Source organism: Chiloscyllium plagiosum, chromosome 18, assembly GCF_004010195.1.
Source record: "Chiloscyllium plagiosum isolate BGI_BamShark_2017 chromosome 18, ASM401019v2, whole genome shotgun sequence".
Classification (NCBI taxonomy): Eukaryota; Metazoa; Chordata; class Chondrichthyes; order Orectolobiformes; family Hemiscylliidae; genus Chiloscyllium; species Chiloscyllium plagiosum.
In genome coordinates this window covers 65,361,800-65,374,686 of record NC_057727.1, presented here as the reverse complement: position 1 = coordinate 65,374,686, position 12,887 = coordinate 65,361,800, and the positions used below count along the sequence as shown (strand labels likewise).

The 12,887-nt window shown below is 40.9% G+C and overlaps 1 protein-coding gene across 1 annotated transcript in view; it reads left to right on the top strand.

The window, feature by feature from the left end:
• The window catches only part of dnah1 (dynein, axonemal, heavy chain 1), a 420,700-nt gene that overhangs the window by 71,924 nt on the left and 335,889 nt on the right, over positions 1 to 12,887 (top strand). The window contains exons 13-14 of the mRNA XM_043708503.1: positions 7,643 to 7,793; positions 11,670 to 11,863. Of these exons, the coding sequence (XP_043564438.1) occupies positions 7,643 to 7,793; positions 11,670 to 11,863 (345 nt within the window). The remainder of the gene's footprint in view (positions 1 to 7,642; positions 7,794 to 11,669; positions 11,864 to 12,887) is intronic.

Sequence of the window (12,887 nt, the reverse complement as noted above, 5' to 3'; positions counted from 1 at the left end):
GATCTGGTCCATCAGTCATTGGGATCTAAGGCTTAGATTTAGGGCATCATACCGGCACTGAAACTCACATTACTCATATATAATACTCATACTCATGTATCATGCAAAGTACAAAGAACAGTACAGCTCAGGATCAAGATCTTCTGCCCACCAACCTCAACCTCCAACATTTAAGTGAAAACAAACTTAGTTTTTCCAATCTCTCCTCATAGCTAAAACCCTCCAAACCAGGCAATATCCTGCTGAACCTTTTCTGTATCTTCTCTAAAGCTCCTACATTCTTCTGGTACTGTGGCGACCAATACTGTATTCCGGTGGCTTACTGAAGTTCTATATGGCTGCCACATGACTTGCCAATTTTTTTTACTCAGTGCCCTAATGAAAGCAAGCATGCCTTATGTCTTCTTGACCACCATATCCACTCACATTGCCACTTTTGGGGAACTGTGGACCTGAATGTGTAAATCCCTAGGCAAAATATCATTCTGGCTTGATGACAGCATTGTGTTAGTGGAGAACACCAGAAGAGATACCTTTCCCTCCCAGGGTAATCTGAGATAGACCGGGCACCAATCAGGATCAAAGGACATGAACCACATTTATGAGTTTCCGTAATATACACCATGCTGATTTGATCAGGTTATCATTTACTAGACAGGATAATTTTGACATGCCTTATCTCAGCTTCAAGCTTATATGGTGAGCAGATGTCTAGGGTTCTATTTACAAGGTTGCTATTACAGTCAGGATGAGACTAAAATAATAAGATTTTTATACCTGAGGCATGTTTCATGAGACCCATATGGAATAAACAAGGCTACACTGTTTAAAGAGATTAAAATCAGGCAACTGAGTCAGCATCAAGAATTCACATCTCTGTTTATTTCACGTGTACATGCTAATTTCACATTTTGGCTCACTGCTAATTAGCCACCTTGGAAAGACAATGGAGCTATACATACTGAACTGCATTTCATCAGCTGCTTTTGAACAGCAGAGCAGAGAGAACATGGATCCTGAAAGGCTGGCTCACTCCCTCACTGCCCAAGTCTCTCATTATAGAAAGAACAACAAAGAACAAAGAGACGTTGTTATGGACCAGGCCAGACCTCTTCAAAGCATTTTAAGAAGGCAGCCGAGACCCTAACTTTTTAATTTTTTAGGCAGATGTAAAGTGGATATTCCAGGACTGATGCAGCTGGTCAAACTACTCAGCTTTAAACAAAATAGAATTTTATGCAAACCTTTAAAACAGAATTTATTAAACGCTACCAATGAAGCATGAACTGAAGAAAACAGAATTTAGAATAACTTATTTGATAACCCAACTGACTCTGTCACAACTTAACAAAGCTGTTCTAGTTCCCGCAACATCCCATAAACATTCCCCTTGGCAAAAGTTAAAATTAAAACACAAGTTCTTGCAGGAGAGATTTCAGAGAGAAAGTCCAGGCAAGACCTCTGTTGAAGCATGGAACCACTTTTCAGTGTAGTTGCTTCTCAAGGTCGCCAGCACTTTTCTGACTGCCTTCTAAAACTAAACCAAACTAGAAAAAACCTGAACTGAGAGAACCGGTTTACTCCCCTTTCATTGTACAACTGTTTTAAAAAAAAACTTAAAGGCCTCGTCTGATTGTTGACTTAAGCAGTTTCTGTCAACCATTTTGGCACCACTGCCTTTACAACTCCTCTTGAAGAAATACAAGCACAACATAACCTTGTTAAAGGGGCAACATCATCACAAAGGACTTTTCAAGCTTGTGCCAATCATCTTGCACTAATTAACTAAAAAAAAATCTTCTGCCCTTATTAGGTCTGTATCCCTCTATTCCCTCCCTACCCATGTAACCATCCAGATATCTGTTAAATACTGCCAACATGCTTGCTTCCACCACCTCTTCTAGCAGTGTGTTCCACACTCCTAATACTCCCTGTGTGAAAAACTTCCCTGGCACATCTCCCTTAAACTTTCCTCCTCTCACTTTGAACCTGCACCTCCTTGAACTTGAAACGTCAACCTTGAGAAAAAGCCACTGACTTTCTGCCCTATCTATGCCTGTCGTAATTTTGTAGAGGTCTCCTCTCAGCCACTGTCTTTCCAGTGAAACCAATCCTAGTCTTTCTAATCTTTCCTCATAGTCCATACCCTTGAGATCAGGCAACATCATGGTGAAACTTCTCTGCATTCTCTCCACAGCTTCCACATCCTTCTGGTAGTGTGGCCACCAAAACTGTACACAGTATTCCAAATGCAGCCTAACAAGGGTTTTATATGGCTGCAACATGATCTGCCAACTCTTGTACTCCATGCCCCAGCTGATGAAGGCAAGATTGCCATATGCCTTCTTATTAACCTTGGCCATCTGTGTTGCCACTTTTAGGGAACTGTAGACCTGCACTCCCTGATCTGTCTATACGTTAATGTTCCTAAGGGCTCTGCCACTGACAGTATAATTTGCACCTAAATATGATTCTACAAAATGCATCACCTCACATTTGTCTGGATTATACTCCATCTGCCATTTCTGTGCCAAAGTCGCCAATCTATCTGTGGAGGAAAGTTGATTATCTGGTATTTGATTATGCAAATATCTGAATATTTGGCAAAATTCAAGATCCCGACACTTGGCTAAACTATATTGCCTGACATTCAATTATCCAGAGTTCGACTAACCGAATGAAATATTTCCCTACCTGTGTCCTTTGGATAATCAAGGTTCCTCTGTATATCCTGTTGTATCCTTTCAAAATAGATTGCACTATCAGCAACTCCAAAAATCTTTGTGACATCTGAAAACTTAATAGTTAAACAAGTCACATTTTCCTCTGGATCATTTATACATACTACAGTCAACAGAGCCCTGTGAACACCACTAGTTACCAGTCTCCATTCTGACAAACACCCTTCTACCGCTACCCTTTGTCTTCTATGACCAAGCCAGTGAATACCGATACAAAGTATTTGTTTAGGATCTAGATTAGATTCACTACAGTATGGAAACAGGCCCTTCAGCCCAACAAGTCCACACCAATCCTGCAAAGAGTAACCCATCCAGATCCATTCGCCAACCCGATATTTACCCCTGACTAATGCACCCAACACTATGGGCAATTTAGCATAGCCAATTCACCTGACTTGCACATCTTTGGATTGTGGAAGGAAACTGGAGCACCCAGAGGAAATCCATGCAGACCCAGGGAGAATGTCCAAACTCCACACAGACAGATGCCCAAGGTGGGACTCAAACCCAGATCTCTGGCACTGTGAGGCCTATTTGGGAAAGAGATTTCATGGTCCATTTTAGCCTTCGTAATTCCTAATTTATTTGGAAAAACCAAGTCCAGTGAAAAAAAAAACTTGGGAAAACATTCACCAAAAAGCCATTTTATCTACAGATTCTGCTATTGCTGTGAATGTGAGTCAACAAATAATTGACTGGCCTATAGTCCTCATTCTCTAAGGACTTTTAAACTGTGTAGCCTTATTTGTCCCTGTATGTAACTAGACACAATCACTTTTAAACATATTACCTGTTTGATTGAATGCTTAATGTTGGATTTGCACCATTTTTTTCTATGAATTTCTAATGAAATTCCTCTTTCTTTGGCTTGCTAATTGGCTTTGTCAGTTTATACTAAAGTACATTTAATTGAAATCAGATAGTTGCATGCTAAAAAGAGGGGAGCTGATTACCCCTGTTCATTTAGTTGTAGCAGTGCTCAAAAACAAGGACTCAATATTGTTTCCCTCCTTTCTACTTGTACTGTGCTGGGCTATTCCTGCTATCAGAATTTGACCTAGTGCTTACTTGAGCTTTACACCTAGCGCAAGAGGCACAAATCCTGTGGAGTTCCTGCAGCAGGGAGTACTACTATTGCTGGTGAGTGCCCTGTGTGGCACTGTAGAGGCATTGTGCATACATACTGAGGTGAACAGCAGGGAATTGCATGAGATAACTTCCTGAATCTCACAATGACAAACTCTCCATGAAACCCGCTGAAATTGACACAGGCAATTTTGGTAATATTTTGCCCCATAACTCTGAAAAGTAGTCTGGAAACCTGGAATACCATCCAGTAAGTGTGCTCCTGAACTACGTGTAAAAGTTATACTAAAATAAGAGAAGGGATTTACAGACAGGACAAGGGTAGATAAAGATAGCGTACTAAAATAAGTATCATTTCTGAAGGTTGGCAAGTGACCTGACCCAATGCAATATATTCCAGGTTGCTGAAAGAGGCAAAGTTAAAAATAGCAGAGGCATTGGTCACAATCTTTATGCCTTTGAGATGCAGGAGTAGTGCCAGATGATTGGAAGATTGCTAATAATAGAAGAAGTGCACTAGTAATCATGAGCTGTCACAAATATATAAATGACCAATTGAATCAATGAAACAGTTAATCTGTCTGACTGACTGAGAAGAGACCCCATCACATTCTGTGCCACACAGTAGTGTCCAAACTACTACTTTTCCCAGTTTATATTCCACAAAAAAATGGTCTTACACCATTCTAATTCAAGAAAGGGGAGAAGGATAAACAAGCTATGAAATCCTGTAGAGCTATTGGAGATCTTGCATGCTGATTAGAGAACTGGCTGGAGAAACAAGCTGCCTCTTCCACACAATGTCCACTGAACCACATGCCAATTTGGGACTGCACTGGCCTTCAATATGCATTAATCTGAACAAGAATTCCTGTTCAATGAGAGGTTGTCAGCTTTTTCACACAGCAGTGGCACAAAGGAGACCTGCGGTGTTGCCATTAGAGCACTCTCAGAATCTTAGACTTCATACAGGACTCAGGACAAAGTTAAGCAGTGGGTTGCAGGGGAATGTTCTTGGAATTGGAGTCACAGGGAAAAGGGACAGTGGTTTATAAACAAGGGCAGAGTGGTGGCTTCTGAGGGCCACCCTCCTATTTGTTGTCCAGTACCTCAAGCAAGCACTGGTTCCTCCACCCCAATGTAATAAACATTTTGTTGAATAGTAGAGCAGCGCCATATCCCAGGTATTCTGCTGCAGCAAGTCAATAGCAAAATTGTTGCCAGCCAGCCTGCCTGCCCTTAGGGCAGTCGAGGTCTTTGTGTTGCTGATGAAGACCCCTTTGGGGGCCTCGACCCACAACTACTATAATTCTATCACTGGCGATATGCACCTTCCCATGTGAGCAGACCATTTTCTTGGGTGGGATAGGGAAGGGAAGCCTTTTTATCAGGCATTACAAGACTCATGGAAGGCCAGCCCAAGAAGCAAATGCACCCACCCCCCCAAAAAAAAATACTCCCACGGTCATGATCCAGCATCCCTAACTACTGACAATTGCTACAGCTAACCTGATTTTCTGTAGTAAGTCCAACCTCACTTGCCTGTACTTTAAGCCTATTCGATGGCCACTGCACTGGGGCCTGCTGGGACTGATGAGCTCCTGGCCTACTGATTGCCAACAACCTTTGTGATTGAGATATGCTTAGACAGTCAGAAGCTACAACTGAAGCCAATTAATTCCTTCCTAATTTATAATCCTGTTATGACTTCCATGGAGGCAAGACTACCCCCTACTTTCAAACTGCAACCCCTTAAAATCCTTGTAAATGATTCAGTGTTATTAGTTATTGTCAAGCCTCCTACTGCAGAGCATTGTGCACTTTCCATGTTTTGAGGCTGAATAGGCTGGAGCTGTTTTCCCAAGAATGTCGGAGGCTGAGGGGTAACCTTAGAAAGGTTCATAAAATCATCAGGGGCATGGATAGGGTAAATAGACCAGGTATTTTACTTGGGGTGGGGAGTCCAGAACTAGGGAGCATAGGTTTATGGTGAAAGGGACAAGATTTAAAAGGGATCTAAGGGACAACATTTTCATGCCGAATCGTAAGGGTGGTGTGTGGAATGGAATGAGCTGCCAGAGGAAGTGGTGGAGGCTTGTACAATTACAACATTTGAAAGGCACCTAATATAAAGGGTATATTAATAGGAATGTTTTGGAGGGATATGAGCCAAGTGCTTGCAAATGGGACGAGATTATTATAGCATATCTGGTCTGCATGAACGAGTTGGAGCAAAGAGTCTGTTTCCATGCTGTGCATGTCTATGACTCTAAATCTTGCCTAGCTTTATTGCCTACGATAGGGTTAGGGTAAGGGTTAGGGTTAGGAAGGATTAACACTATGATAGGCATCCTGTTTAGCCACCCAAGAGAGTGGTCTCCCCAAATGGGAAGGTGCATATCACCAGTGTAGAATGATAGTAGTGATGGGTGGAGGTCCTGAGCTGACCTTAATTGGCAACTCAAGGGCCTCAACTGGCCTAAGACAGGCAAGCTAGCCAACCATTTACTATTTGATTTCAAGTCCAAAAAGAGACCTTGGATCCGGAGCTTCTAACTCAAAGGCAGGGATTTGTCCTCCTGCAGTGCAAAACCTATGAGATCAATAGGAATGATGGTATCTTCTGCATGTTTCAGAGCCACATCATTTAGTGAATTAGTATTTACAAACACAGCATATCAGACTTAATTCATTGCTATAGTTGCTTGTATATAGTTTATTCTTATTCTTAAAATGTTCACTAAAATGTCCACATAGCTTCCTTTTGCAAAGTCATATGGGTAGAAGTTGGTTGTGGTCTCTTTTCACATACATAGTTAATTCATTGCAACAGTACATCCACAGACTAGGAGAATCACAATTCACTCTGAACAGGCTTTATTTGAATACTTTGGATGAACTACCCAAGTCCATCACATCTCTGGAGGCAGCTTGACCATTTGAAACGGATCAATTTTAGCCTGGTAACAGCCCTCAGGTTAAGTCATAGGAGTGAGAGGAAGGTGAATGAGAGGCGGGTTAATCATAACCAGTATCAACATTTAGTTGTGTTGTAGAATTGTCCAATCCTGTACTTGTACAAGCAAATGTTTTGCTCACCAGCGACTGTGGGACGAGGAGTGTGGGAATTGATCAAATATTTTGTTTGATCAAGAGGTCCACATAATCAATGTAAAAACACACACTAAGTAATAGAAATGTAATGCAGAGGGTATACACATCATTGTTATATTTGCAGCATAAATCAAATAAATAATAATGCAACTTTGACTTACATAACTGGCAGACAGCCTTCTCACTTGTACCCTCAACTGACTACTCAGACATTGCTGAGATTGTGATAATACAGTAAACTTCTGGTTATTGATGTACAAAAGTTTTGCCAGTCTATCGAGAGTGCCGGTTCATAAGTAGCGATGGGTGGAGGTCCTGAGATGGCCTTAATTGGCAAGGGCCTCAACTGGCCTAAGAGCAGGCAAGCTAGCCAACCATTCACTATTTGATTTCAAGCCCAAAAAGGGACCTTGGATCCGGAGCTTCTAACTCAAAGGCAGGAATTTGTCCTCTCGCAATACAATATCTGGTAATTGATATCCAAACTTTTTGCCAGTCTATCAAGAGTGCTAGTTCATAAGGTGCCAGTTAAAACAAGGTTTGTTATAATTATAGAGTCATAGAGATGTACAGCATGGAAACAGACCCTTCGGTCCAACCCTTCCATGCCGACCAGATATCCCAACCCAATCTTCACAATTTTTGAAATTTAATTTATTGGTGATCTCATCTTTCTGCTTGTTTGTTGTTCTGTATTTCAGGGCCAGGAAAATGCCTATTTTTGTTTTAGACCTCAATTTGGATCACAACGGAGTGCACTACAGCACGCCATTGGAAAAATTTAAGCCTATCATATTGGCTCTGTTTGATAAAGCAATCACATCCACGCAGCATGTTCCACATATAGAAAAGGTAAAACAAGATAAATTGTTGTGAGATGATTTGAAATCAAAGCATTTTATGCTGGATTTTACCTTAGCAAGTATAATGGATTAGTTAATGGATTAGAACAGAACTTTGTACATATTCTTTGGAAGCACTAAACTCAATAAGATCGTTTTGCTTTCACATTCTATGCTGTTTACCAGTAAGTAGTTCTATTTATCATGGAAACAAGTATCTCAGAACTTGACAAAGGATAAAAGTAAGCACTGAGAAATAACTGAAAAAAATTAAGATCCTTAAAAAAAATGATTTATGCAGAGAATTTAATTGAACAGAAAATCAGTGGTCAAAAAATTGACTACTGATAGTGGAGCAAAGTGAACAGAGAACAGGCATTAAATCCTAAGTCAAAAAAACAGAGAAATTATTTTCCAGATGGGTTTGGGAGAGCCTGCAGAAAGATTTGAGGAGGATGGTCATGAAACAGATTTGCTAGGTTACAGGTAGCTGGTCAAAGTTGGTGAGGATGGGTGTCAGATTAGTTGAAATTTGCAGTGGATAGAGTTTGAGAAGCGAATAAAGAGAGAATTTTTGTGAAGTGATTTTAGAATAAGAGGATTTTCAAGGAGGAAATCACTTTTAAAAAAAAATTCTTGATCACCCCTCCCTCCCAATTCTTCATGATTTTAAGTTCATTGTAATATTTATTCTGACTTGCAAGCCAATTTCCCAATGCAGACTGAGGGTTTGGAATCCCGAGCTTGGGCAATGCAGAAGCCTTGTGAAATATTTGAACCTAATTAAATATTGGTGCCCTGATGTACTTAAAATACTTAAATAGAATCGTATAGAATTGACAGCAAAGGGCAGTGCTTGTCACTGGCCACCCGGGTGTTTTCCTATCTTCCTGGTGGTGGAAATTGAATAAAGATTGGTGCACTTTGTGTCTTTCACTGTGTCTCACAGCTGCACACACACACCATGGGTGCTGGGGATAAAATAAGCACTACCGCACTTAGGCGGTAGTGTGGGGGTTAAAATAAAAAAATAAATAAAAAAAAAATAGAATTGACAGCACAGAACCAGACCATTCAGTCCAACAAGTCTATACTCACTCTTATTTATTTCACCCCGTCAGCACAGGCTTCTTTCTTCCCCATATAAAGCTAAATACCTTTCTGTTGATCTTAATCTCCCCCTAATTTCTCTGGTGCACAATCTTTGTACAGATTGCTAGCACAATACATATTGTTCATCCTACAGTATGCAGGATACCTCAGGAAATATCATGTTGCCACAACTGAAGCACTGGAGTGCCTCAGCCATATTTCATTGCATTATTGTCCATATAACGATCACAGTGGCCATCCTCAGCTGCTTCATGAATGATCTTCCCTCCATCATATGGCTTGAAGTAGGGTTGTTTACTGATGATTGCACAATGTTCAGCATGATTCGTGACTCTTCAAACACTGAACCAGTCTGTATCCATGTGCAGCAAGACTTGGATTATATCCACGTTTGTGCTGATAAGTGGTAAGTAACTTTGTGCTGCACAAGTGTCAGGCAATGACCATCTCCAACAAGAGAGAATCTACCCACTGCCCTTTGATGCTCAATTGTATTACCATTGCTGAATTCCACACTGTCAATGTCCTGGGGGTTACTGTTGACCAGCCAAATAAATACTATGGCTACACAGGCTAGGAATTCTTCTGTGATTGTCTACTATCTATAAGGCACAAGTCAGAAGTGTGATTGAATACTCTCCAACTGAATACTTTCTGAGGTGGGTGCAGTCAAAATAACACTCAAAAATCTTGACACCATCCTGTAGACTGGCAACCCATTCACCACTGACAGTCTTCATTCCCTTCACCACTGATACACAGCGGCAACATTGTAGACCATCTACAAAATGCACTGCAGCAACTTAGTAAGGGTTTTCTGACAGCACCTACCAAACCCATGATCTCTACCACCTTTGTAGGACATGATCAGCAGGTGCATGGGTACATTGGTTGAAATTTTCTGAAAATTCTTGGATTCTGGAGATGTATCAGAGGATAGGCAAACTGCCAATGTGAAACCCCTATTCTAAAAGAGAAGGAAGCAAAAAGTGGGGAACTACAGCCCGAGTACCGAGCATATATTGTTGGAAAAATTGTTAAGGAAGTGATAGCAGCACATTTGGAAAATAATAATCGAATTAAGCAGAGTCGGCTTGCCTTTATAAAGGGACATCATGATTCATTAAGTTATCAGAGCTTTTCGAAGATGTCTTAACCAGAGTGGATCAAGAGGAACTGTAGATGTGTTGTATTTGAATTTCCAGGAGGCATTTGACAACGACTTCACAAAGTATTAAGTTGTAAGATAAGAGTCCATGGTGTTAGAGGTAGTATATTGGCATGGAAAGAGAATTAGCTAATGGGCAGGAGGTAGTGAGACAAGGAGTTCTTTTTCAGATTAGCAACAGTGGAGTTCCACAGGGATCATTGCTGGCACTGCAACTGTTTACAACATGTATTAATGACTTAGAGGGAGCAAGTAAATGTACTGTCGCCAAGTTTGCAGATAACACAAAAAATGTGGAAAGGCAAGTTGAGAGAGGGATACAAACAGTTTACAGAGAGACATTGATAGGTTAAGTAATGCCCACAAGTTCCTCCCACAGTCCAAAGATGTGCAGGTTAGGTGATTTGGCCATGCTAAATTGCCCATAGTGTTCAGGGATGTGTCTGTTAGGTGCATTAGTCAGGGGGAATGGGTTTGGGTAGGTTTCTCTTCAGAGGTTGGTATGGACTTGTTGGGCTGAAGGGTCTGTTTCCACACTGTAGGAATTCAGTGAAATAACTGGGCAAAATGTTGGCAAGTGGAGCATAATGTGAGAAAATGTGATGTTCATTTTGGAAAGGAGAACAAAAGAAACAAAAATATTAATTAAATAGGGAGAACTGAAGTACGCCACAACCGGGGGATTGTGGATACTTGTGCATGAAACACAGAAAGCTAGCACACAGGTGCAGCAGGTAATCAGGAAATCTAATGGAAAGTGGTCCTTATTTCCAGGTGTAGGAGTATAAAATTAGCGAAGTTTAACTGCACTGTACAAAGTGCTGATGAGACCACATCTGAAGTACTTTGAGCAATTTCGGTCCCCTTATCTAAGGAATAATATTTCAGTGGAGGCAGTTTAGAGAAGGTTCACAGGGATGATCCCTGGGAGGGAGAGATTGTCTTATGAGCAAAGGTTAGCAAATGAAATTGTGATGAATGAGAGGTGATCTTATTGAACCATATAGGATTCTTAAGGGACTTGACAACTAAATGCTGAGAGGATCAGAGGGCATAGTCTCAGAATGTGCAAATTTAAGACTGAGATGAAGAGGAATTGCTTCTCTCAGAAGGTTGTGAGTTTTTGGAACTCCTTGACATAGAGTACTGTGAGAGCAGAGTGCTTGTGTATATTTATGGCTGACATAGATTTTTGATCAGTAGGGGAATTATGGATTTCAGGGAAAGTGGTCATGAGGAATATCATATTACCAACAACACTGTTGAATGGCAGAGCACACTTGAGGGGCCAGAAGGCCTACTCCCTTCCTATTTCTTATGGTCTTTAAAACCTCTGTAAGTTCTATTCCAAGTCACATAATCCTGACTTGTAATTATGATGCTATTACTTCACTAATGCTGGATCAAAATTGATGAACACTGTTCGAAATGCAGTATGGGTGTTCTCTACACATCAAAGTGATTCAAGAAGACTCACTACTGTCTTCTCTAGACTAATTGCAGGTGAGCAATAAATGCTATCCTAGCCAGAGATGTCCACATTCCCATGAACGAATAAAACGTCTACTGCTGTCCTAATTATTTATTTAAATTTTTGTCTTTTAGTTTGTCCTGGAAGGGATGTTTCAAAGTGGAACACCGCTGTTGGAGTCTGTGTGGCATAATGAGCCACCAGTACAGGAGCTGCGCAATACAATCAAAAATGCCATTGAAAAAGCACTAATACCCTTGAAAAGCTATGCCAAGGAGTATGAACAATTCATAGAACTGAACGAACTGGATATTGATAAATATGTAAAGTTAGTATTTATAGAATTCATGAATATATTACTGATTGATCTAATTTATTGATTAGGACTTGCATTTTAAGAACATAATTGCTATAACCCTTTTAGCTCAACAGTTAAATTCACCACACAACATTGAGTTAAACCATACACACCAGAAAAATTACAAATTTGTTCTTGGTTTGTGTGAAACATAGAAACATAGGCAGAGCAATTAGCCAGCAAACCTGCTCTGCAAGGTTCATTATGATCATGGCTGAAGCTTATAGAGTAATAGAGGCATAGAGATGTACAGCATGAAAATAGACTCTTCTGTCCAACCCGTCCATGCCCACCAGATATCCCAACCCAATCTAGTGCCATCTGCCCATATCCCTCCAAACCCTTCCTATTCATATATCCATCCAAATGCCTCTTAAAGTTGCAATTGTACCAGCCTCCACCACTTCCTCTGGCAGCTCATTCCATACACATAACACCCTCTGTGTGAAAAGGTTGCCCCTTAGGTCTCTTTTGTATCTTTCCCCTCTCACCCTAAACCTATGCCCTCTAGTTTTGGACTCCCCATCCCCAAGGAAAAGACTTTGCCTATTTACCCAATCCATGCCCTTCATAATTTTGTAAACCTCTAGAAGGTCACCCCTCAGCCTCCAATGCTCCAGGGAAAACAGCCCCAGCCTGTTCAGCCTCTTCTATAGCTCAAATCCTCCAACCCTGGCAACATCCTTGTAATTCTTTTCTGAACCCTTTCAAGTTTCACAACATCTTTCCGATAGGAAGGAGATCAGAATTGCACGCAATATTCCAACAGTGGCCTAAACAATGTCCTGTACAGCCGCAACATGACCTCCCAACTCATGTACGCAATACTCTGACCAATAAAGGAAAGCATACCAAACGCCTTCTTCACTATCCAATCTACCTGCGACCTCCACTTTCAAGGAGCTATGAACATGCACTCCAAGGTCTCTTTGTTCAGCAACACTCCCTAGGACCTTACCATTAAGTGTATAAGTCCTGCTAAGATTTGCTTTCC